The 25,138-nt window shown below is 51.5% G+C and overlaps 9 protein-coding genes across 9 annotated transcripts; 7 read left to right on the forward strand and 2 right to left on the reverse strand.

Annotated features, from left to right (window-relative positions):
• Positions 1 to 159: 159 nt before the first annotated feature.
• KD926_006142 (STE20 family serine/threonine-protein kinase) lies at positions 160 to 2,292 on the forward strand (the record flags this gene model as incomplete). The annotated part of the gene is made up of 6 exons (XM_053099112.1): positions 160 to 208; positions 274 to 341; positions 414 to 542; positions 645 to 1,246; positions 1,302 to 1,952; positions 2,022 to 2,292. 6 exons carry the CDS (start codon positions 160 to 162, stop codon positions 2,290 to 2,292), a joined length of 1,770 nt encoding a protein of 589 aa, XP_052956999.1.
• Positions 2,293 to 3,573: 1,281 nt separating this feature from the next.
• Positions 3,574 to 7,903, forward strand: KD926_006143 (uncharacterized protein; the record flags this gene model as incomplete). Its single annotated transcript, XM_053099113.1, has 8 exons — positions 3,574 to 3,907; positions 3,962 to 4,721; positions 4,908 to 5,029; positions 5,085 to 5,432; positions 6,009 to 6,185; positions 6,273 to 7,361; positions 7,453 to 7,804; positions 7,864 to 7,903. 8 exons carry the CDS (start codon positions 3,574 to 3,576, stop codon positions 7,901 to 7,903), a joined length of 3,222 nt encoding a protein of 1,073 aa, XP_052957000.1.
• Positions 7,904 to 8,349: 446 nt separating this feature from the next.
• KD926_006144 (uncharacterized protein) lies at positions 8,350 to 9,906 on the reverse strand (the record flags this gene model as incomplete). The annotated part of the gene is made up of 3 exons (XM_053099114.1): positions 8,350 to 8,914; positions 8,985 to 9,675; positions 9,726 to 9,906. 3 exons carry the CDS (start codon positions 9,904 to 9,906, stop codon positions 8,350 to 8,352), a joined length of 1,437 nt encoding a protein of 478 aa, XP_052957001.1.
• A 565-nt stretch (positions 9,907 to 10,471) lies between these two features.
• KD926_006145 (Positive regulator of purine utilization) lies at positions 10,472 to 12,750 on the forward strand (the record flags this gene model as incomplete). Its single annotated transcript, XM_053099116.1, has 6 exons — positions 10,472 to 10,519; positions 10,642 to 10,690; positions 10,746 to 11,326; positions 11,381 to 11,556; positions 11,606 to 11,804; positions 11,866 to 12,750. 6 exons carry the CDS (start codon positions 10,472 to 10,474, stop codon positions 12,748 to 12,750), a joined length of 1,938 nt encoding a protein of 645 aa, XP_052957002.1.
• Positions 12,751 to 13,133: 383 nt separating this feature from the next.
• On the forward strand, positions 13,134 to 13,787 carry KD926_006146 (RidA family protein; the record flags this gene model as incomplete). Its single annotated transcript, XM_053099117.1, has 4 exons — positions 13,134 to 13,318; positions 13,462 to 13,553; positions 13,610 to 13,683; positions 13,746 to 13,787. 4 exons carry the CDS (start codon positions 13,134 to 13,136, stop codon positions 13,785 to 13,787), a joined length of 393 nt encoding a protein of 130 aa, XP_052957003.1.
• Positions 13,788 to 15,383: 1,596 nt separating this feature from the next.
• Positions 15,384 to 17,125, forward strand: KD926_006147 (uncharacterized protein; the record flags this gene model as incomplete). The annotated part of the gene is made up of 2 exons (XM_053099118.1): positions 15,384 to 16,867; positions 16,930 to 17,125. The coding sequence occupies 2 exons, from the start codon at positions 15,384 to 15,386 to the stop codon at positions 17,123 to 17,125; spliced, it is 1,680 nt and encodes a 559-aa protein (XP_052957004.1).
• An 811-nt stretch (positions 17,126 to 17,936) lies between these two features.
• On the forward strand, positions 17,937 to 18,704 carry KD926_006148 (translocation channel protein TIM22; the record flags this gene model as incomplete). Its single annotated transcript, XM_053099119.1, has 3 exons — positions 17,937 to 18,059; positions 18,187 to 18,282; positions 18,369 to 18,704. The coding sequence occupies 3 exons, from the start codon at positions 17,937 to 17,939 to the stop codon at positions 18,702 to 18,704; spliced, it is 555 nt and encodes a 184-aa protein (XP_052957005.1).
• A 789-nt stretch (positions 18,705 to 19,493) lies between these two features.
• On the reverse strand, positions 19,494 to 20,664 carry KD926_006149 (cysteine synthase A; the record flags this gene model as incomplete). Its single annotated transcript, XM_053099120.1, has 2 exons — positions 19,494 to 20,491; positions 20,547 to 20,664. 2 exons carry the CDS (start codon positions 20,662 to 20,664, stop codon positions 19,494 to 19,496), a joined length of 1,116 nt encoding a protein of 371 aa, XP_052957006.1.
• Positions 20,665 to 21,284: 620 nt separating this feature from the next.
• KD926_006150 (condensin subunit YCG1) lies at positions 21,285 to 24,682 on the forward strand (the record flags this gene model as incomplete). The annotated part of the gene is made up of 2 exons (XM_053099121.1): positions 21,285 to 23,321; positions 23,381 to 24,682. The coding sequence occupies 2 exons, from the start codon at positions 21,285 to 21,287 to the stop codon at positions 24,680 to 24,682; spliced, it is 3,339 nt and encodes a 1,112-aa protein (XP_052957007.1).
• Between the last annotated feature and the right edge of the window lie 456 nt (positions 24,683 to 25,138).

Below are 25,138 nucleotides of genomic sequence, written 5' to 3' on the forward strand. Positions count from 1 at the left end.
CTACCGTGTTCCGGAAGTGGATAGCTAGCTAGCTAAACTGGTTGTTTGGCGGGTTGCCCTCTTCCCCCTTTTATTCTTCTTTATCTTTTTTTCAGGCAAGCTTGTGGAGCTTCCAGGTCGGGCAGCATTTTCGGCGTCGGCCAGCAACCAACCGCAGCCATGGAGTCGGATATGTCGAGTCACTACCAGATGATGGAGGAGTTGGGGAGTACGTGTTGTCTGCCAGACCAATTGAACCAATTGCAGTAGCTGATGTGTTGTTCGCGCGTTTAGGTGGAAGTTTCGGGACCGTGTACAAGGCGATTGAAAAATCTACCGGGGAGATCGTGGCCGTGAAGCATGTAAGTGGCCGTGCATTTAGCTGTCGTGCTCGTCGATTGTCAAACCGACTAACACTCAACCTTCAATTCCAGATCGATCTCGAGTCCAGCGAAGATGACATCCAGGAAATCCAGCAGGAGATCTCCGTCCTGGCGACATGCGCGAGCCCGTTCGTGACGCAATACAAAGCGAGTTTTCTGCGCGGACACAAGCTGTGGATTGTGATGGAATATTTGGGCGGAGGGTCATGTCTTGATCTGGTAGCGACCCCAGAGATTTTCTCCGTTTCACAAAATGGGAGGAGTATTCGCTAACTATCACAGTTGAAACCGGGCGTATTCAACGAGGCGCACGTCGCGATCATCTGTCAGCAATTGCTACTCGGAATGGACTACCTGCACAGCGAGGGAAAAATCCACCGCGACATCAAAGCCGCCAACGTCCTCCTGTCGCATACGGGGAAAGTCAAGCTGGCGGATTTCGGAGTCGCCGCGCAGCTCATCAACATCAAGTCCCAGCGGAATACCTTTGTCGGCACGCCGTTCTGGATGGCGCCCGAGGTCATCCAGCAAGCGGGGTACGACTACAAGGCGGATATCTGGTCGCTGGGAATTTCGGCCATTGAGATGATCAACGGAGAACCGCCGCATGCTAGCACTCACCCGATGAAAGTGCTTTTCCTGATCCCCAAAGAACCGGCTCCTCGATTGGAAGGCAACCAGTACAGCAGCGCATTCAAGGACTTCATCTCGCAATGCCTGACGAAGGATCCGGATCGACGACCGAGTGCGAAGGAGCTCCTCCGACACAAATTCATCCGGAACGCGGGGAAGACTGAAGCGCTGCAGGAGCTAATCCAGCGGAAACAGGACTGGGATGGCGGACGAGGGGTGTCGCGGAACGTCAAGTACTATGCGGAGTCACTGTATGTTCAACGACCATCCCAAATACTGAGGTCATACTAACTGGGTGTGTTCTAGTAACACCATCACGCACTTGCAGGACGACGACGGATGGGTATTCGACACCGTGAAAGCGCCGACGATGACGATCCCCGAAGACCCATACGATATGGACGAGCCAGAGCCAGAGCCCGAATACTACCCATACGAGGAGGAGCCATCCGAGATAATGGAAAATCTGCACATCTCGAGTCCACCTCAAAAGCAGCCGCTCTACGTGAACACGGCCGTTAGACGCACTCCCGCCCCCGACCGCAGCCCCTCGATACGACGAACCACCAGGAAGCGACGCTCAAGCGGAGTAAAGCAGCCTTTGGGCGTGGATTTGACCTTCGGCAACAGTCCATCGGCAGCCCGTCAATTCCGTCGAGTGTCGGAAAAAATGCCGGGCGACAGTCCTTATGCGACGTCGTGTCCAATTGCGTCGGATGAGAACTTCAGTCCCAAATATGTCCAGTCGCCCGACACAAACAGCAAGGAAACCCAACTAGGACGTCGAGCATACAGCAAAGCCGTCGGAATAGCCTGCCAGGAGGTGCTGGGAACGACCGGCGACCAGGAGAAGCGAGAGGCCATTTCGCGACTGGCCGAGGCCTGGAGTGACCTGGAAATGGTGGACCCTGAGGGTCTGTATCATATCCTCAGAGCCACAAACGAGCGACTCCAAGCGTAAGTCTTGACTCACTTGACCGCCGATCACGAAGCTGTTGCTAACCTTTTGGCTTTTTTCCGAACCAGAGATCCGAAGCTGTCAACTCTTGTTCCACAAACTCCACCAGCACCCGAATCCCCACAAAGGCCACGACTAGTTTTGGCGCAAAATAACCCACATCTAAAAAGCCACCGGCGGCGTCAATCGTCGGTAGTGACCGACTCGAACCTGCAGCCGGCGCAGCTAGCGAATCTTCCGGGTCAACAAGTGCCCGGGATGGAGCACACCAAGCAACTTTCGGACGTGCTTTATCAACGGTGGTCCGAAGGCCTTCGTAATCGTTGGCCAGGGCTTTAATTCGCCGTCTGAGTATACCTAGGCCTGTCTAATTTCCAGACCAGGACTGTTTTATTTCTCTTTTCTTTTTGTCGATCTTTTGTTCGTATGTACAAACGGTTCTTGGGGCGTTGATGATCTGTATATTTCTTTTCCGTTTTCTTCGGACATCTTTCTCTTTTTCTTTCCGCATCAACCTTCCGCTCGCTTACTTCAAGGTTTCTAGGAGGGTTTAATAACTGTCACCTTTCTGGTCCCTCCTTTTTGGGTTTAGCTGCTGGTCGATAACACCCAGGACGGAGGGGTTCCCTCGAACGCAGCAGCGTTGCCTCGGTTCTTTTGGACAGGATTGCGAGTATGGATGTGAAATTCCTGCCTGTCAGCCAATCTTCCTTTCTTTCATCTTCTTCTTTCAGTCTTCAACTCTCGTCCCACTACTGGACTCTGGCGCAGTTTTGGTTATGGCGGTCTGTCAAGATCAGGCCGAATGTTTTCCACTTTGGGATTGTGAATTATTGCATTACTCATTTGCGTTGAGTAGGTAGATTCTGCTTTTTCTTTCTTTATTGTGCTTATCTTTGTGTACTGTTCCTGCGCCCGTCTCAACAAGGGCTGTCTGTGGTGGCCAATTGAGATGAATATACTGTGAATTCTGAATAGGTCCTATTGGGCTCCCATCTACTTTCTTCGCCGTCAATGATCCTAAAGGAACTCGATTTATCATGTTTGCTAGGGTTATACTAAGCCTCCTGTTTATGTTTACAGATAACTAATCTGATAAGAGTTAGAAACTTTCGATAGAAGTATGCTTGTGCTCCACCGCCTCTTTCTTAGGGAAGCAAGACATTGAGTGAACCGTTATCATGTTAGTTACTGCTCAGCCATTTAATAACCCTAGTCGATTCTGATCAGTCACATTCGGAGCAAACCTCCGTACTTTTCCTATAAAATACTGTCACCGCTTTTCCCCCTTCCTTTTCGGTGCAATGATGTATCAAAATGACCTGACTAGCGAATAGGGATTAACCACATCATGATGCAAACGTCGATGCCAATGCGTCACGGTGCATAATCGGCAAATAAATGAGTCTTCCAACCTTGAGTACAGCTGTCTCGCTAAGGCCAAAAGCGCGTCTATTAGTTTCTGCATACCAACACGGCATATTTAACTTTGTGCCAGGTCAGCATTCATTTCGTCTCAAATATATCTTGTCCTGAGTTTGTTTCTCTATTGTACCGCACAACTGCTTATACTCTTCCATTCCTCAACACGGTTTCATTGTGCAACATCCGCTTGCCAAAATGGGTGGCACGGTCAGGTATACTGGCGGGGCAAGTATGAGCATCCGATTCCCAGATGATCCTATTTTTCGGAGACTAGCGACCACTGCTCAATCGAAAGATCAAATTGTTTGCCATGACTCCTCCACCGGCCTTAGCGTAACCTATCACCAACTCATAAGCGATATTCTTCAAATGCGTGACCTCCTGAGAACTCGTTTATCGGATTTCATGTCATCGGAACAGTTGATATTCGACCAAACCCTACATATTGGCTACTTAGGCAAGCCAAACTATGAGTTTATCGTTGCCGCATTCGCAGTTCTCGCCTTGGGTGGGATGGTAATTCCATTGCGTAGGTCTTATTACCTTGTTGCGGAGGGAGTATAGGTAGTTAACGACTGTTCAGCAAAACACCTCCCGACCGATGATTTGATACAGATTGCAGAAAAGGATTCACTATTATGCGTTCTCGTTGGATCGGCCTTCTCCGAACGAGTCCCACGGATACAAGAACGCGCTTCTTGTCTAGGTATTGGTCGAGTGGAGTTGATACCAATCATAACCATGATGGAAGCCCCTTCTGGCCCCCTAATCCACATCGATAAGCAGATGACTATATCCGGGTCAAGGCCAGCCATTTGCTTTTTCACATCAGGCTCTACAGGCTTGCCAAAGGGGGTGATTCATAGTCGCGAGTTATTCTATAACCGCCCACCCGCGGGACCCGACGAGGTCATGTTGGTCTCTCGTCCAGTGAATTGGGCAGGAGGTGCCCTGCCTGTTCTGATTTCAGTCCTTTGTGGACAGAGAGCAGAGATCGTTGACCCGGATAGTCAACCCAATGAGATTTGGGAAGTGGTTCGCTCGGCTGGTATTACGCATGTAATCTCTACACCGCCGCTATACGATAGACTGGCTCAGTACTACCAGGACAGCATCCAGTACCTCCCAGAGAGACAGCGAGAAGAGTACCTCAACGCAGTACAAAAGATCAAGTACGCTTTCATCAGTGGAGCGGTCCCGGCTATGTCCTTATTACGATATTGGAGGGATACTCTTAGGAAGCCTTTGACGGTCACGTATGGAAGTTCGGAGTTATGCCATGTGATAACTCGCCTTGCACCCGGAATCGAGCTGGAGGTGAGTCACCAACAAACGCGCTTGATGTAATCGTCTTTCTGATCTTATAAAAGCGTTGCATTGGGGAACCAGTCTCTCCAAATTACGAGATAAAGCTATCTGATGGAGACAGCGGGGAACTCTTGATCAAAGGCCCCTTCACATTTATCGGGTATAGCCCCTCATTGTCCTACAATCGGCTGATTCTTTCACTGAAACCTTCACTACTCTAGATACTTGGGCAATAGAATACCATATGCTAGCGTTTTCGATGAAGCCGGCTTTTACAGAACCGGGGATCTTGCTCATAAAGTTGGCAATAATTATGTGATGGACGGTCGAGCATCAGTGGACTGTAAGTGCTTCGATTATGTCTCTGTTTCAATCGCTAATATAGCTCGTATTTCTAGTTATCGAGTCTGCAGGGGGCCTAGTGCCTGTCCTGGAGTTAGAAAGTGAGCTTTTAAAGCTGCCATACATTGCTGAAGCGTACGCTCTACCAGTTCAAGGTGATACCATTGACAACGAAGTAGGCGTGCTTTGTCGCTTCCAACGGGTCAATGGAGCACTTTGCGTCCTGCAGCGACACGAACATATGCTGCAGGATATTCGTGCAGATTTGGCGGCTCGTGTGCCCGAATTTATGCTTCCAAAGGCGCTCCGGGTCTTTGAGAGTGAGACCATGATACCTCGACTGGACTCCGGAAAGGTTTCCAAGAAAACAGCCATGGAGATGTTTTTCAAAGTGGACTGCAATCGTATAGTCACAAAAGATGCGGAGCTATGCTTTTCTTGAAGCCACGAGAGAAGAAGAAAATTGTCTGTTTGAGTTGCGTGTTGCCAAACTGTGATTTCCCGGATAGTTCCACATGAAGACACTATTAGCTGCAAAATAGAAAACTGCTGACATCCCGTACTCTTCCTCTTTTAACACGCTATCTCCTGACAAGCTTGCGAATTCTCAAACTATGCTGCGCTGCATCCCAAGGCATAAAAGCTGAATTCTAACTAGGCCATTCATACCTTGATAGGATCATAACACTGTAATATAAGTACAGTGTGGTCTGATCAGATAGGCAACAATTACGTACTGGGGCTTATCACTACTATCTTTACCATGACACGCTAGTCCACAATAAACTAGGAAGACCAAGGTTCCCCGGACGCGGGGAAACAAGGATCTGAGATAACTCGGAGGAATACGAAGCTAAGCTGGTGGCGTTCGGGGGAATCCGATATCTTATTCTCGGCGAATACATTTGCTGATCTATGTCCAATTAGCGTTGCCATGCATAGGATGTCTTGATAACCAAGGTCAAACTTCAAATTTCAAGGTCAGCCCACCAAGCAGCATGTCAAAATCTACATCACAATGACTGTCAAAGACGTTGTCCGCAGATCTCCACTAGCAGGATATGGCAAGGCCATCCGCGGAGCACCCCGGGAAATTATCCTTAACCGTCACTTGATGCTCTCATGTTTTATTTACGCTGTCGGAGGCGTTCCAGTCAGTAAGTATACACATGTATGCATGTGGAGGGCACCAAGCCTTCTCCTCCATAGTAACACCAACTGATTATTTTCGTTTCTCTGTTTAGTCTGGGATCAGGGTGCATCGTCGGTTATACCGTCCCTCCCTGGCTTCCAAAATCACTTCAAGATCAGCTCTGGATCTAACGCGGACGAGATCCGCACTTTTATTTCCATCGTCTACGTAGGATTCGGGGTGGGCGCTGCCCTGACCTTTCTCGTGAATGACTTGATTGGCCGAATTTGGTCATTTCGTCTATATACCCTCATCTGGTGTGTTGGGTCCTTGATGGCTGTCTTCTCTCCAAACGTCAAAGTCCTCTATGCCGCTCGCGTTATTCAAGGTCTGGGACTCGGGCCGCTTACCGTTAGCGGTCCAATGTCCATCGTTGAGATTGCCCCTGCGGAAATCCGAGGCCTTCTCACATCGTGGTTTATTCTCCTGATGAATGTCGGACTCTTTGGATCCGTCTTCTGCGCTCTAGGCGTCTACCGCCATGTTCCTGTCAGCAATCTGCAATTTCAGATCGTCTATTTCACACCGATAGTTCTTATGGCTCTCTGCATGATTGCCACCTTTTTCGTCAGTGAATCGCCTCGTTGGCTCTTCCTGGTCCATCGTCGCGAGGAAGCCATCGCCGCTTTAGTCAAGCTGCGCGGTTTACCAGCTGACCACCCTCGCGTAGAGCGAGAGCTGAGGGATATCGAAGACGACATCAATAGAACCGCCGAAGCAGTCGGAAACTCCAGTTTCTGGGCTATTGCTAAAGAAACGTTTACCATCCCCTCGAATCTCCGACGACTTCAGCAGTGCATCATGTGCTATGCACTCGCCCAGCTTTCCGGCGCAAATCTTATTACTTCCTACTTGGTGCCGGTTCTCGAGATCGTGGGTGCTGGAGGCGACACGGCTCATTCCATGTTCCTGAGCGGCATGTATGGCCTGGCTAAATTTTTCTTCGTTTTGATCGCTACGTTCTTCTTCGTCGACGCCCTGGGTCGTCGGAACTCTCTTTTCGTCGGTGCCAGTCTTCAGATGATCACGCATGTCTATCTCGCTGTTTATATCCGATATACGCAGAAAGGACCGGTTCCTCAATCCGCCTCTAACGCTGCAATTGCAGCTCTTTTTATTCACGCTTTTGGCTATGGTGTTGGTTAGTTTATCGAATCCGCATATTCCCCCTTATTTCTCCCTTGAATAACAATTTCCGAACGACTGATGGATGAAACTGATGCGGGATTCAGGGCTTTATATTCTCCCATACCTCTTCGGTGGTGAGCTCTGGCCCAACCGAATCCGTTCGTTCGGCGGTGCCGTAGGCCAGGCGTTTCACTGGCTGTTTATTTACGGAATGCAGTATAGCATGCCCTCGATTCTATCCAGCTTTAATAAGTGGGGCGCGTTCCTGTTTTTTGCGGGCTGGTGTGCCGTCAGCATTCTCTATACCTATTTCATGGTCCCAGAGATTGCAGGGCTGAGCGTCGAGGAGATAGAAGAGTTGTTTAGGGGTCCCTGGTTTAATGCTCATCGGGGTGCTAGGACGATTGTTGTTGAAGGATGTCCTGGGACTGGTGGGGATTGGGTGGATAGATCTTGGTAAGTGTATTCACCCGGCTGTTTTGGGTTGATGGTAAAGCTGACATAAATGATTTTAGGACTAACAAAGATGAGAAACATAGTGATGACAAGTGCTAATCGTCCCACGAGAAGCGGCAGATAATATATTTTCTCGGCGGAGGCTTCTTTGGAAGAAGCTGGGATGTAGATACTCTCTGTTTGAGAAAGGAATCTATACTCCGATCTACCAGACCAAGAGGTATTAGGTAGTCTTTCTTCAATATGGATTCAACGCAGCCAATATGCAAACAACTAGCCTATATGCACAAATGAGACGTCATTGAATGAGCATCATCCTTCAGATGACATGTTTAAGGTGTCATCTAAGCGTCCTAATCACAGGAGAACATACATTAGGAACAACATGAATAGTAACAAGCTAACTCCCATCGAGAGGTTCTATATGGGGCACTTACTCACCAAAGCACTGAGCGCAAAAGTATGTAGCTAGCCAGTCACCACTGCGTCGCTTCCTTAACTAATGAACATCTCTATCTCCTTGTGGTCTTCACGACAGTCCTTAATCACAATCGACTAGGCTTCTCTGAGAGATCATCTTCCGCCGTCAAGGTCTGACGCTGCAGTGACCGTTCACTACCCATGCCTTGCATGATATGATTAAAAGGCTTCTCCCCATCACTCAACTTCCTCCACTTCCACAACGGAAGATAACCATTCTCTTTCCCCTCGATCCGATCCACCACATGCTCCCCAATATTCGGAAGAAACTTGAACCCATGGCCGCTGCCTCCCGTCGCAACCATCAGCCCTTCCTTGCCAGGCACAAAGTCAATGACGAACTGATTGTCGTATGAATCGGTGTACCAGCATAACCTGGTCTTCATCTCACATTGCATCAACTCCGGTAGGAACTCTTGCACAAAACCCTTGAACACCCGCGCTGCCGTGACTGGGATCTGGCGGATGGATTCCTCCGTCCATCGTGTCTTGGGGACACTTCTGGTCGCACCGTCGGCTTGTGGTTGGGGGTTGATGAATTTTGTACCCCGGTATCCCATCTTCACGACGCCGTGAGGATCCCGGGCGAAGCCGTATAGACCGCCGTTTTTACCATGTCGAAGGTTATATCTGAAGGGGGGAGTCAGACTAGGTTAGCGTTGCTTCTCGCGTGGTCGGATAGATATCTATGGCTACTTACGACCAGGTGGGAAAGTTCTCGGGGGCAAATCGATCCCAGAGAGCTTTGTTAGGCGATAGCTGGAACAGGGCGACGCTTCCGGCCGTCGTCTCGCAGAGATGATCCAGTTGGGTGACAAGCGATGGAGTCCATCCGCCACAGGCCATGATGGTCAACTCGGCAGAGTGTGAGACACCGTCGGCCGTGCGCACCCCGGTGATATGTGAATCTGCAGCCTCGAGAAAGCTTGAGAATGTGCCCTCCTTGCCTCCGAGAATGACTTGCACGCCTAAGCTTTCTGCCTTGTATAGCGCGAAACGACAGGCCTTGTCCGCGTACGCGAAACCCGCATGAGTGTCAAGTAAGGCAAGGTTATCTTTCAGGTTGAAAGCGTCCACAGCGAAACCGAAGCCGTTGTTCCTCGCGCGAGCTACCTCGTCCAGATGACTCAGATTGATCTGCGTGTTTCCGAGACCTGCGTTCGTCATGTTTTGAATGGTTTCTTTCTCGAACTGTGGTAGTGACATATCCGAGGTGATCGTGAGGGTCCCGTTATTGGCGAAGAGTGCATCATTGGTAGAAAATCCGGGAGGAAGTGTCTTTCCCGTTCTTATCTCGTTGTTCCATTTCTTCCATTTGTCGACGGCATCGAGTGCAAGCTCTTGGTACCATATCTCGGAGCCGTAGGCCGTGCGGATTATCTTGTTGATGTCTGCTTGGACGTTAGAAGCTGATATGGGGAATAAGAAATGGTCTACCTACCTGCTGAGGCAGCATCGCAGCCTTTGTCGAAGGAATAATGCGATTCATGATATGCTTGCTTGTCGATGATTTTTATGTTCTTGTAGCCGCGTTCTGCGAGGTGGATGGCTGTGCTTAAGCCAAAGATACCAGCGCCCACGATCACGATTGGCGATGATTTGCTAGAAAGTCGGGATGCCATTGTGGTCATGCAGTTGGAGAGATTATGCTGCCAAGATAGAAGATAGTTGGTGACCCTTGAGGCAAAATTATCCTGTAGTTGGAGATAAGAGACGATAAAAGTCTGTTATAAATCCGAGCAAACACAACATTGCTCGATGTTGCATCCGTTTTTTACTATGGTGTGCTCCCCACGATGTGGATCCGACAATCGGGGACTGCCGAGCTATGGTTGAGCGAAGATGGGCTTTCTTGTTGGTCCTTCGTATTCCTCCGAGGGTCAAGATTTGAGCCAATAATCAACAGCTACTACGTTCCTCTTATATTCCGATAATCATTTCGGTGGCGTGAGCATATCAGTGGCCCCTCCCACAGAGCTGAGTTCACTATTATTCGTTTTGGGGTCAGGATAGTATCTTGGTATCGAAGCACATCTAAATCAATTGTTATTGTTATCTATAGCCCGGCAATTGGAAACCGCCACCCGGCAATCAGCTGAGTCATGTATTTGCGGGGTAACTATCTCCATAATTGTATCTGAATCGAGAGCCATTCTATGAAATAATCTCCGGAAATGGTTACGGAATATGCCTGATCCCTCGAGAAGTCGACCCAAGAGAGGCGCTGCACAGCGCGTACGCACCGGTAGCAGGACGCTCGTGGCGTGTATAAGCTGCAAAGACCGTAAACTCAGGGTTAGGACTCATCCTCTGTTAGATGTGCCAAACGCCGTGACTAACTCGGTTCATGTGCATAGTGCGATGAACAGGTTCCAGCATGCAGCAACTGTCGGCGTAATAATCTAGGTAGGGATCCGATGGTGCCATCTTGTCGAATGTCCTGGGTAACCACGAAGCGTAGTTTGCCTGGTCGAGGACCCTGCAACAAAGCGACATCAACCGCGGAATTACCTGGAGACGCTGGAACAACGTGTCATCCTGCTAGAGAATATGCTACAGGATGCACGTTCAAGCGCAACAAGTGATTCCGTTCCTTCGCCAAACGGGCCGCCTGTTGCCAACCCTGGACATGCTAGCATTGCCCCTGTCGACGACGATCGGAATGACCTTGGTGGCCTGCCCTCGATAATTGGCACGCTGAGCTTGAACGCGGCGGGAGCAGAGCCCAGCTATCTAGGTCCGTCCTCTACGTTTGCCTTTGCGCGTTTTATCAAACCATCGCTTCGCCAGGTGGTATCGTCGTTATCACCCAATGTCTCCAGGCCGGCTGCCGATGCTCATGGCGCAATCCCGGAGCCATGCCCGCTGCCAGACTACCGCGCGGCCGTCAGATTGAGTAATGCATACTTTCAGAACATCCATCCTCAGTACCCGTTCATACATGAGCCAACTTTCCGCGTGTGGGAGGCTGCACTGGAGGATCCTTTCGAGGGGATCAGTACTTTCGCCTACAACCCTGTACCTCTATACTTTCTGAACATGGTATGCACAGCTCTCACGCCACTCTTTACGGCAATGTTCTAATGTTGATGTTAGGTATACGCCATTGGAGCCATCTTACTGCCCAGCACCGGGTACTCGGCCGAGCAACTATACGTCTCCGCCATGCTCTATATCGATGACATATTATGTCATGATAATCTACAATGTATCCAAGCAATACTATGTTGCGCTGCATACTCCCTCCGATCTTCGAAGGGCATATCGCATTGGTAACTGTCTTAGTCTCGCCTGCCATACTTACAAACTTACACATCACAGGAAGCTGGGTGGGCAAGCGTTACGCCAATGCGTCAATCTCGGCTATCATCGTAGCCAGAGGAGGTTGAGGTCGATTCTGAACCCACTACAACAAGAGATGCAAAAGAGGGCGTTTTGGAGCGCGTATGTGATGGAGTGCTCGGCTGCAGTTATGCTAGGACGACCATTGAGTCTTCACTTCCGAGAGATTGACGCGGAGGTACTGTTGTTTATTCTATATCACTCCGTGCTGCTTACTTATAATTAATTGGGAATTCTAGTTCCCTTTGGACATCGAGGAAACCTACCTCTCGCAAACAGGCATCTGTGGCTCCCCGCGGTCTTCACCAGCCGAACCGCCCACGATGATGACCCACGCTATCCACGGCTTCCGAATTCGCAGCCTTCTCGGTTGCATCCAAACGGCTCTCTACTCCGATAGTACTCTCCTATACCCCGACATCCGCAAAGTCCGTGTGCAAGAGTTATCTACCGACCTTGGAAAGTGGAAGGCCGAGTCCCCTCCTCCCATGATTCCGCCCGAAGGCGGCGCCCTCTCATATTTCGTCACCCCGGACTGGTACGAAACCAACTACAACTACGCCGTGCTGCAGCTCTACCGCATCCAGATCACCGACACCAAGGATCCGGCACCCGACGAAATCTTCTTAAAATGCCTCTACGCCGCCAAGGCGCTTTGTCACAGCTACCGTCGCCAATCCATCGGAAAACCAATCACCTATACATGGAGTGCCCTGCACGAGCTGTTCCTCGCAGGCCTGACATACCTCTATTGTCTGTGGACGTCACCGACCGCCCGGGAAGCCTCTCGCCATGACCAAGTCAGTAGCACCTGCATGGACTGTACAATGGTCCTTGTGATCCTGGCGGAACGATGGCCCGATGCGGCGCCGTATCGGGATGTTTTTGACGCCCTGGCCAGCCGCACTATGACCATGATGGCGGACCTGCAGCAGGATCATAATTTAGTAGCCCCGACGGCGCTGGTCCCCGGGAAAGATACGTATCCGGAACAGTTGCCGCAGTGGGTGGCTGGGATCGAGGATGCGGGTCTTTCTGTTGGGGTGGATTGGCTGTTGAGTGAGTTGATTGATGATGTTCCTATTCCGCAGCAGTATGCCGATGGCGGATCATGGACTGGATAGCGCCAATGGGCATGGTTCATAATTTAGGTCCGCAAAATCAGTCAATGAGCCCGTGGGCTTGAACTCATTTACTATGTAAAAGTAGCCTTAGGAAAGCATTTTGGATGATGTGTGCAAAAGGTATCTGGTTGTGAGCCACGATCAGTCAATAAGTTCACCTTCGGTGCGCTCGGAGGAATACGAAGAGCTCGTTTCGTTGTCTCCTCGTCTGGGACGCTAAGATGGACATTTCCGGGGACTGAGAAGGATGTTGAAAGACTCTCCCGGTTCGGTAAGCCCCGAGTGGATGAAGCTCGACACTGTCCCGGTGAAGAGTAGACAGCTACTTAAGCAGATATGCCACGCTTTAAATCTATCTAATTCACTGAAATCCCAAAACAACAATGTCCTTCTTCAATCTAGATCTTGCAACGAAAATGGCCTCCAGACAAGCTATCAACCGACCAGACTTCTTGTCACCAATTCTCTCAGAAGCGATCGTCCACAATGAGCTTGTCTTCTGCAGCGGAAAGATTGGTGTCGACGCCAAAACGGGGGACTTGTGTCAGACGACGTGGCTGAACAGACTGTAAGAATGAAAAGAAAACAACATATTCAATGACATGTGCCGTCACTAACTGTCGCAGAAAGCGGCTCTCGGCTTACTCGAGTCGGTCCTTCGCACCGTAGGGAGTGACCTCACCAGGATGCTGAAGGTTACTGTTCCTTGAGAATGAATGCCATGGGAGTGCTCAAGCTGAATATTCAGCAGGTCAATATCTACCTCACCAATATAGCTGATTTCGCTGCTATGAATGCTGTCTGTATGAGTCCCCCAAGTTGCATAACCAGCACGTGAGCAATACTTATCAATCAACAGACATCGCCTCTGTACCCGACCCAAAGCCTGCTAGAGTCTGTGTCACCGTTTCAGAGCTAGGACGGGGTGCTAAAGTAAGTCGCTACGTTATGCAATATCACCTCATGCTTGTATAAGAGGCTGATAGTGTTTGAAGGTTGAGATTGACTGTGTTGCGATCGCCGAGAGTGCTCTATAAGCCTTGAAAGGTTAAAATCTCTATGATAGAAAGCCACGATGCTGATCACTTATGGGTATCTAAGCAGAGCATCTCTATAAGCTTGAAAGAGGACTTATATCCCATCCTGCCAAGTGACAGAACAGGTATAGACCTTTATAAAGCAGCCCGAAGAAAAATATGTTACCATGTTTTCCAGTCGTTAAATCTGACAGCATCTTATATATGTCTGTGAACTCTTATGCTTCGACTTCCTTATCTTGAGCCCTATAATATTCTTCTTTCTTTCACTCTATCTTCGCGAAAGTACGACGTGTGTCAGTACTTGTTGACCTACAAAGTGTAGACTAACAAAAGCCTCCCGGCCCTAAACAATAGCGCCTGGCAACAACGTTGTTACCAAGATACAAATACAATATCTCACCATGTGATCCAAGTTATCGGACATTTAATCATGGCCGATCGCTTATAGGTACTCCCCCATGCCAAGAAAACAAACCGGTTGGGATAATACGAGCGAGCTCTGTTTACTTTTTCGTCATTGGGGCCAAGGGACATCTTCGATGGATATACTGGGAAAATACGCTTATCCAAAACCGGCAAGTTGTGTTCACCGTTAGTTATACTTGTGCCATCCGAGTGATTGTTCGGTACCGGTGGATTTCTTCCGAATTGCAACCGCCATTCGCACTTCCCGAACGGATATGCTAGCGGTGGAGACCTCTCGTGGGAATCGCATAGCCTAATAGAAATGCTCCGAGTTTCAGGTGCTGCTGTCAACGGTCAACCACATGCGGAGAGAACCACGCAAGGGAGTCTCCATGACGGTGGATATACTCCGTCGCTGGACCTGGATATTGGGATGGACAGCCCATCCTGCCGACCAGCTGTCCGCCGCCAGGAGTCCTCAATATTAAGCAGTATCCATTTGGACTGCGCATATCAGGATATGCGCATCGCATCCCTCGAGATTAAGCCGCCTAAGAATAGGAATGAAACGGCCCGGGCAGTCCTGCCTGGGAAAAATTACCCCTGAGAGCGAAGGCCGCGACGCTGCAGGCGGAAAGGATGCGCGCTCGACCCGCCCGGAAAAGTCTGGCCTTTGCTGCTGGACGGTGAACTGGATTATGTCGGTAAATAAGGAGGAAAATATAATTAATTCGGAAGAAAAATATACATAACTAGAAATTAGAAATCAAATCCAGGGCAGAAAAAAAGACCCCAGTGACAAGAGGCCAACATCCAGCTAAATCGTTAGTTGGAGCTGACCCGCGGCCAGACCTTTTAATTGCTTCCGTCCCCAACTCTTTTCCTTCTTCTGTCCTTCTCTCACACTCTCTTTCTACCCCCCGGTTTGGGTGGTTCGGTTTCTTGCTCACGTTGTTTGGCCTGCGCTTGTTGTTGTTTTCTTACGTTCTTTTTCGCTGCCCTCGCTTGCCCTCCTCGATTTGAACGGGATTTGAGATATTGTTTATTGGATTCTTCACTTGCCTTGCTCAAATCGGACCGGATTGCTGATTTGTCGGGGTGAGATTTCCTGGTGATTTGTTCTGCATGTCATGAGACCGTCGAGTTGCCTTCTATAGTGCTTGTTTATCACTCAATTGGTCACACGTCATGGGTGATTTCCCCGGGTTGGTCGAGGCGGGAGCTGCGCCGGATGCGTCCCAACCTTTGCTGCTGGACCTGGACCATCATGACCTGGCGACCCCTGCAACCCCTGCGACCCCTGCAAATGACTCCTCTGCGGATCTTCAGCGTCAAAAGACTCAGCAGAAACGCTCCTCCCTCCCCGCCCGTCCTCATGGTGCCGCTCGCCACGCCAAACGCTTAACCCTCAACTTTCCCATCAACATCCCCCCAAACGCCTTCGAATCCGGCGCCTCGACTCCGGCTTCCATGACGCCCATCACGCGGCCCTCCGCCCTTCAGTCCCCCGCCGCTCTTCCCCTCGATCCTCCCCTGCAGTTCGCCGATGACCAGGACGACGGCTCGGGTCTTTTGACGGCCATCGCGTCGCAGGAACGGCGAGTGCTGGAGCTCCGCGAGGAGCTGTCCCGCGCCGAGACCGAGCTCGACTCATTGAAGAAACAATGGGCGGTGTCCGAGAAGACCAAGAAACGGACGGAGATCAATCAACGGGCCGAGCCCTTGATTCCTCTGCGATCCCCGGATCGCCCCGGTCCCGTCGTCGATGAAACCGCCCGCCACTACAGAGACAGCAGCGTCGGCAGCTCCGAGAGCCCGTCGTCCGCGGCCCATCATCCGCGATTCAGCCGGGAGCTGGGACGCAGGCAGAGTATGCGCGCCGCGGCGGCGAAGGGAACCACCGTCTCTACCAACGGGCGACGAGTCTTCCAGGGTTCTCACACCCGGGCGTTGTCGTTGCTCTCGCCGGTCCCCGGCACCTCGACTTTCAAGCAGGAAGTGGAAGAGAGCGTGGCTCGTGTGGGCCGGCCTCCGCGATCTGCGACTCTGCCGTCCGTGGAGCGCAGTCCTATGGCGGTTGCCAATCTCAAAAAACCGGACGATCAGCTGGCGGAGTGGAAGACGATGCCGCCGCCGTCGCGCGAGGCGCTTGTGCGCACGGGCAAGCAAATGGCCTCGGATCTGAGAGAGGGTCTCTGGACCTTCCTCGAGGATATCCGTCAGGCCACGGTCGGAGAGGAGGGAATTAATGCGACCGAGTCGAGGGCGATGGCGCCGCCCCGCCCGCGGGATTCGAGCTCGGCGTCTCGCAGCAGAGATCGGTTGTCGGTGCAGGGAAGCAAGGCATCGCGGTCTCCGTCGTCCTCGTCGTCGGGGGCCAAAACTTCTGGTAAAGACTCTAAATCGGCGGACATAGATTCGTCGTTCTGGAGTGAATTCGGCATTGATCCAACTGGGCAGAAGTCCCCGAACGCTCGCGCAGCCTCCGGCACCAACACCCGCGGAGCCGACGAATCCAACAACCTCGAAGTTGACGACAATTGGGGTAACGATGACTGGGACACGCCGCAGCCGAAGAAAATGCACACCCCGTCCTCGAGTCGCTCCACGCTAGAATCGAAACATGACCAGTCCCCGATGACCCAGGGCAGTAGCCCTCGCACGAGTGCCAGGTACGTTTGAGATTGCTGACTTCCACCCTGTCTAACAGTCTATGCGCTGACTGGTGCTCTAGCTTCGGCGAATGGCGTCCGATCCACGATTCTTCCATTCTCGACCCCAGCGTGGCCGACGGCATCCCCTGGCCCGCCATCGCCAAGGGGCCCTCTTCGAAACTAACCCGAACCGCATCGAACCTGATGGCGGAATGGGAACGCAGTCTATCCGGGCCCAACTCTCCGACTCTTGATAAAGACGACAAGACCGATTAATCACTCTACCTTTCTCTTTGCCGTTTCATTTATACAACTTCGCGCCATTCATATATGAGCCATCTCGACGCCACCTCACGGTGATACTGTAAATATGGATATGGACAGACAGACGCACAGTGCATGCGCGACCTACTTCTTTTGTTTTTGTTATTCTTATCTTTTTGGTGGACAGATTCGCTAGATTTGAGCATGAGACCAACATGGATAACGCAGGGTTACGACAGTTGATCCTAATACCCTTTACGAGAAGCGTTGTTTGTTATATGATGTTTTTTTTTTTTTTTCTTTTTCGTTTCGTTCGACTTACATTCTTTTATGATTCTCGTCGCTCGTTTTGTCTTAAGATCTGGTTTATTATACTATTCCCTTCTCCACGTTCGTTACGATATTTTGGCTCTTGCAAGAAGATTGTATTTAAGTTTTGTTTCGATTATTTATATTTATATAAAAATTATACCGATTTATTTGCCTGCATTTTCCAACTGGTAGAAACCTGCTCGCTCTGGACTGTAGACTCGAGGATAGAGTCACGTGCCAAACTGCATAGATGGTGCGTCCCGCCCGCCGGGAATAAATTTGCGACAGTCGCCACGCCTTCTCCGCAAAAAGTCCGGGGCGCATCACCATCACCGTCTTCTTCCTCCACCAGCGCTGTTGATCCCGGCCTTTCTTTCCGGTCTCTTTCTTTCTTTCTGTCTTTTTTCCGTATAGCAGGCATTGCTTCCCGCTGCTAGTCTCGTCCTCCGTCACCCCACACCAACATCCACGTCTACTCCATCCGATCTCGCCAACACCTCTCATCTTCACCATGAATTTCCCAGGAATGGCACCCCCTGCCGGCGGAGGCATGGGCGGTATGGGCGGCGCCGGTGCCAGCGGTCCAGCCAACATGCAGGGTATGAGCGAGCAGGAACAGATGATGGTTAAGATGGTATGTCTTTCTCGCCTTTGGGTCGGAGCTTCGGGACCGGGACGAGTATTCCGTTCTTGGATGGAGCGGCGATATATCGATTTGTGGTTAAGATTTGCTAACGGATTCTCTTTTGGTGATATTATAGATGTATGCGGCTATGGAGTCCTGTCCCATTAAGACTGTTATCTCCGGTACGATGGGTTTCGGTCTCGGTGGTGTTTTCGGTTTGTTTATGGCTAGTGTATGTCTTCCCTCCTCCTTCTATCCCTCTCCTCAATGAATCAATCAAGACCAAAACTCCTAACGCATACAACCCTAAATAAATAGATGTCCTATGACTCCACCTTCACGCCCCAAGGAAAAGCCATCGCCGACCTCCCCTGGCGCGACCAAGTCCGTCGCGGCTTCAAGGACATGGGTTCGCGGTCTTGGTCGTCCGCCAAGAACTTCGGTATCGTGGGTGCGTTGTACTCCGGCACTGAGTGCTGTATTGAGGGACTTCGCGCCAAGAACGATCTCACGAATAGTGTCTCCGCCGGGTGTCTTACCGGTGGTATTCTTGGTGCTAAGGCGGGGCCTCAGGCGGCTGCTGCTGGATGTGTCGGCTTTGCGGCGTTTAGTGCTGCGATTGATGCTTATATGAGGATGCCAGAGAAGGAGTAGATTTGATTATTCTTTTCCTGGGTTGGGGGGTGGTTGACTAGAGGTGTGGAGAGGGAGGTTGCGGGAGGTATATGATTGGATGTAGATGGGAAAAGGGGGCTGTATAGGGTGGATTGTTTTGATATGGGTGATCGACTGATTACATTGCTGGCGTTGGTTTGGGATAGAGCGGTTTGCATTTCGGAGTTTGGGGTTCTGTTTTCATGTTGATGTGAGAGGTCCTCCGCGGGTAGTAAGTAAGGTATCACCTTGCTACTACTTTCTGGGATCTCTGGGTACATGTTAGATATCAGGGAGGTGGTTTGTGAGACTCACAACTCTATGTATAGTATAATTTATTCAGTATTATAGATCTTATGCGTGAGGATATAGAGTAATAGGGTATATTCTTCGTAAACTTGTTCATTGTTGAGTGGAATGTCCTAGCGCAGTGGTCTAGATCTATGCTTTCCATGGAAAACAGTGAGGACGCTCTAGATTTCTATATTTGTGGAAATAGATACATGACTGGAAATAAGCATAATAGAATGGATTTAGTTATAATATGATTCTGAACGTGACGTCAAAAATATGCTCCTGTGTCCAGATATATATCGGTCTTGAGAATCGGCCCGTGCCAATGTCAAGCTGTTTCCAACCCACTCTACTTGGAAAGATGATCTACATAGTAAGTATGTTGATGTGAAATTTAATGATGGATTGATGGTGAGAGGAAGACAGATCCTCGAATGTGGGTAAAATCGCTATTGCACAGATCTATCAACATACATACATTATGACAGCAATACATTAAGGCAGCACAATGTACTTCTCCAGGTGCTTGGGAATAGCAGTCCGCAAGCCCTTGCCCTGAAGCCAGGTGTTCGAGAACAGACGGTCCGCGTACCGATAGGCTCCGTCGCAGAGGATGGTCACCACGGTGTTGCCCGCGCCCAGCTTCTCAGCGACCTCCTTGGCGGCCACGACGTTCAGCGCGGAGCTGGCGCCCAAATACAGACCCTCCTCGTCGAGGCAGCGGTAGACCATCTCGATGGACTTCTCGTCGCTGATGTTCAAAGATCCATCCAGCAGATCAATGTCCGGCTGCAGGTTGTCCGTCACCCGACCCTGTCCAATTCCCTCCGTGATACTGCTTCCGCTGCGCTCGACCAAGTTGCCCCCGCTCTGGATGTAGCTGTGCAGCACACTGCCGGGAGGATCGGCCAGGAAGCTCTTCACCTTTCCGTCACTGACCGTCTTCAAATAGCGCGTGATACCGGCCAGGGTACCTCCCGTTCCGGTGGCGCAGGTGAACGCGTCGAGCTTGCCTTCGGTTTGCGCCCAGAGCTCCGGTCCGGTCGTCTCGATGTGCGCCTGTCGGTTGGCCGTGTTGTCGAATTGGTTCGTCCACACCGCGTTGTCCAACGACTCCGCATGTCGGCGCGCCTGGTGGTTGTAATTCTGGGGGTTGTCAAACGCCACCGCGGGAACCGGGTAGACCTCGGCACCCAGCAACCGCAGCAGGTCGATCTTGCCCTGCGACTGCGTGTTGGGCATGTAGATAACCAGCTTGTACCCCTTGGACCGACACACGTGCGCCAGCCCAATTCCCGTGTTTCCGGCCGTGCCTTCCACCACCGTACCGCCGGGCTTCAGCAAACCCTTCTCCTCCGCATCCTTAACCACAAACAGCGCGGCTCGGTCTTTGACGCTGCCACCGGGGTTCTGGAACTCGGCTTTACCGAGGACATTGCAGCCGGTCTGCTCGGAAATGCGTTTCAGGCGGATCAGAGGGGTATTCCCAATGGCTTGGGGTTGTTAGCTTGTTCCCGTCGTCAATGAGGGGGAACCAGAAGCGCCTACCTTCGGTGAGACCGTGGACAACGCCTTGGGCATGCGATACTCGGACACCGTAGGCGGTTGATCCTTCTGCTGCGCGCAGCGCAGTGGTACCGAATCGTCGGATACTTTGACGGAACATTGTGGTCAGGTCTGGCGAACGATCGCAATTATCCTGAACGCAGGAAGCAGCTGCACTGGAAGAGAAAGCTGTCGGAGTCAATTGATTCCCCGGATTCATGGCCGATGGTCGGCCTTAGTCAGGGCCACGTGACTGATGGCGTGATGGACTTCACTTGCGGCCTTTGTAGACGGACGGGAGGGACGTTCTGGAGACCACGAAGGTGCGGGAATCATAGCTTTTGCTCAGTACATCCTGCAGGCCAATTAACCTTCACGTATACATATTCAGTTAGTTAAATGCCCCATGATTGCTGGTAGTTCCATAATGCATACAAACCATATTGTCTGCCAGGCTGTCCACGTGCCTACCCTAGCCCTTATCTTAGCGCTTCCCGTTTGGGCTGTTTGTTTATCCCCTCCCTCGTGACTCGGGGCCCGGTGATGACAACTCCGTCTCATCGCAAACTGCCCGCTCTTTGTTGTCCAGAGTCCAAACACGCCAGACAAACGGCCAACTGCCCCGCGGCCACCTCGACAACAATCAATGCCGCTTTGCTGAGATGATCTGACCATCAATCTGATTCACCCTCTATTAACTCACAGAAATCTTATCACGACATTATATCCCCCTCAGCCATCATGCCCAGTCGAGTTGCCGCCCGTTCGACCTCTAGGACGTCCCGCAAACCCTCTAGCCAGCCGTCTCGCGCCGGATCTGCCACGCCGTCCATCGCCATCCCTGAAGAGCCCTCGTTGCCCGAGGCCATCCCCAGCCTGCGCCGCGATGTCTGTTCCATTTTTGCCGATGCTCAGCGCTCAACGACCGGCCATCGAAAACTCACCGTGCGCCTACGAAAACTGCAAGAGTCCTGCTGCGGCATCCGAAGCTCAAAGAAAGACGGCAGCACGAAAGTTCCGGATGACGTTTTGATGGGCGAGGAGACTATCCCCGAGAAGGAATTCAATATCGAAATCGGTCGCTGCATGCTGCGCATTCTGCCGATCAAGAAATCAGAACCCGTCGGCGATCGCATTCTTCGCTTCCTAGGAAATTTCTTGATTCATGCCTCCGAGAAAGATGCAGAGATTTTCGCCGCCGAGGATGACGACCACGTTCCCGAAACACCGACTGCCCGACTGACGACGAGCATAGTGGCCCTCGTGGTGCCGTTGCTGTCGGCGAAAGATCGCACCGTGCGATTCCGTGCCACCCAGATCATTGCGCATATTGTCAACTCCCTCGACACTGTCGACGACGACCTGTATCATGCTATTCGGCAAGGTCTTTTGAAGCGAATCAGAGACAAGGAGACTTCCGTCCGAGTCCAGGCGGTGATGGGCCTTGGTCGCTTGGCGGGAAATGAAGAGGATGATGATAACGATGATAGTACGGCGCTTGTCGAGAAGCTGGTGGAGATCATGCAGAATGATACCAGTGCCGACGTGCGGAAAACCTTGCTTCTCAACCTACCCCTCCTCCCTAACACCCTTCCTTATCTGTTGGAACGTGCCCGCGATCTTGATGCAGCGACGCGACGTGCCCTGTATTCCCGCCTCTTGCCCACTCTGGGAGATTTTCGTCACTTGTCCCTGTCGATGAGAGAGAAAATGCTTCGATGGGGCTTACGTGACCGTGACGAGAGCGTTAGAAAGGCCACAGGCAAACTCTTCTTCGACCGCTGGATCGAGGACGTGGCAGGCTCGACTCAGGACTCTGAAGGAGGTCCCATCCAACGCTCGCCCCCGAACATCCCGGCCCTTATGGAGTTGCTGGAGAGAATCGACGTGGTCAACTCTGGCGTGGAGTCCGGAATTGCGCATGAGGCTATGCGGAGCTTCTGGGAAGGCCGACCCGACTATCGGGAGGCCGTCGTTTTCGACGAGGAGTTCTGGGAATCCATGACCGGTGAATCGGTCTTTCTGCTTCGGTCCTTTAACGATTTCTGTCGCGTGGAGAATGAAGGAAAATACGAAAGCCTGGCGGATGAGAAGATCCCGGAAGTTACAGCCCTTGCTTACTACCTGCACAAATATTTGTCGGCCCTTCTACAAAAGAAGAAAGAATCCAAAGATACTGGGGATGCTAACGATGATGACTGCGTGGAGCTCGAGTTCGTGGTCGAGCAACTTCTCCACGTGGCCATGACCCTGGATTACAGTGACGAGGTGGGACGACGAAAGATGTATACTCTTCTACGGGAGTCCTTGGCGGTCCCGGAACTACCTCAGGAAAGCACCAAACTCACCATCGAGACTTTGCGGTTTGTGTGCGGCCCCGCGGTCGCTGCCGAGAACGAATTTTGCAGCGTTGTATTGGAAGCTATCGCCGAAGTCCACGACACGATCACGACCGAGGACAGCTTCGTCTCGGCCAAGTCAGAGATCAGCGACGACACCGCAAGCCGTCACCGTTCTGAGACCCCGGGTGACGGCGAGGCCGACAAGCCCTTCAACAAGGAAGAGGCTAAGGCCAAGATCCTGCGGGAGATCGTGGTGAACATGAAGTGTCTGCACATTGCCCTGTGCATGCTGCAAAACGTGCAGGGCAACTTGCAGGATAACATGAACTTGGTTACCATGTTGAATAACCTCGTGGTGCCGGCAGTTCGAAGTCACGAGGCTCCCATCCGTGAGAGGGGCCTGGAATGTTTGGGACTCTGCTGTTTGTTAGACAAGGTCAGTCGAGTCCTCGCCTGCGTAGTAGCTGTATTGCTAACCCGTTTTCATCCAACTAGACCCTAGCCGAAGAGAACATGACGCTCTTCATCCATTGCTACAGCAAGGGCCACGAGGCTTTGCAGGTCACCGCCCTCCACATTCTGTGTGATATGCTGACCACCCACCCCTCCTTGTTAACGCCCGTCACTCAATCGGACGGAGAGACTATTACCCCACCCGTGTTCCAGAAACCCTTGCTCAAGGTGTTTGCCCGCGCCCTCAAGTCGAGCTCCCCGATGACGGTGCAATCGGCCGCCGCTACTGCGCTCTCGAAACTGTTGCTCACCAATGTCTTCACACCATCCGGGTCGAACATCCCGCAAGCCATCCTGGATTACAACCAGATCACCATCGAAACTCTGCTGTCGAATCTGGTGGTGTCTTTCTTCCACCCGCGCACTCGAGAGAACCCGGCCCTCCGACAGTCCTTGGCTTACTTCTTCCCCGTCTACTGCCATTCCCGCCTCGACAACACCCAACATATGCGACGAATCATCGTTCCGGTGATTCGCACGGTCCTGAACTCGGCCGAAGAGCATTACTCTCTTGAAGCGGAGGAAGATAGCGATGGCGATATCGACGAGACGGCGGGCCAGAGGGAGCTGAAGGCACTGATGAGCGGTCTCTTGGGCATGGTCGCGGAGTGGACCGACGAGCGCCGAGTGCTCGGCCTGGGCGGCGAGAAGGTGCTCACGGGGGCCTCTGCAAGTCCCAACGTCTGTGGATTCGTTCACCTGGGACTCGTCAAGGATATCCTGGAACGGGTACTGGGCATCAGCGAAGGCCCCAATCGCTGTTCCAAGGATGAGAAGAAGCTTCTCTTCTCGCTGATGAGCAAGCTCTACATCTCCCCGCCCACAGTCCCCTCGCGCTCGAGCTCTCGCAACCCCGAAGGCGACGATCCCCTCCGCTCCAGCGTTCGCAGCACCCAGGTCGACATCTCGGCCGACAATGCCCAGCTCTCTCAAGAAGTCAAAGAGCTACTCGACGAGACGATCGAAGAGGGTCTCGCGGCCGAGGCATCCGGCCGTAACGCGCTCGTCAAGGTGAAGAACGCCGTGCTGAAGATTTTGGCCGTCGCGCAAGGCGCTCGCCCGCCTAGCGTCCGACCGAAGGATGAAGGCGAGGAGGGCGACAGCGACATGATGAGCGTACGATCCGGCAGCGTACGATCGAACAGTGTGCGTCCGTCCGTTGAACCCGGTGTCCGTCGTCGGGGTGTATCCATCGAACCCAGTATTATGGAGGAGGATGAGAATGAGGATAGTCGGCATACGATTATCAAGTCGGAGGTGATCGAGGAGGAAGATGAGGAGTAAGCATGTTTTTTTGGTTGAGTTCGGTGTAGGTCGGCGTTTGGGATAGGATGGGCTGGTTAGGATGGTTTTTTCTCTTCACGGATGGAATTTGCAATGTAATTAATTCGTTGGTCATGTGGTGTACATGTTTGATGCTAGTCTATGATTTCTTCTTTTCTTCATCCGTATGACATGTAGATATTCTAGGTGGCCATTGTGATCATCAGTGATCATAACATCATTGACTTGGACTGTCGAGTTGATGAATGTTGTCGAAGGTAGGGACAGGGTAAATTATTTAAATTATTATTTATATTGGGTAGTACTTACAGCATATCTGCTGTAACCGAACACACCGTGGAAGATCTACGATGGTGCCTCCCCCATCCAATCCCTAAGGAGGTTTTACATGGCGTTACACCTACAAAAGCGCTATGGAGAAATGTTTGACCTCAAACATCATATACTCAGAGAAAG

This window comes from Aspergillus affinis (genome assembly GCF_023601865.1).
Source record: "Aspergillus affinis strain CMG 70 chromosome Unknown NODE_31_length_300061_cov_88_125253, whole genome shotgun sequence".
NCBI lineage: Eukaryota > Fungi > Ascomycota > Eurotiomycetes > Eurotiales > Aspergillaceae > Aspergillus > Aspergillus affinis.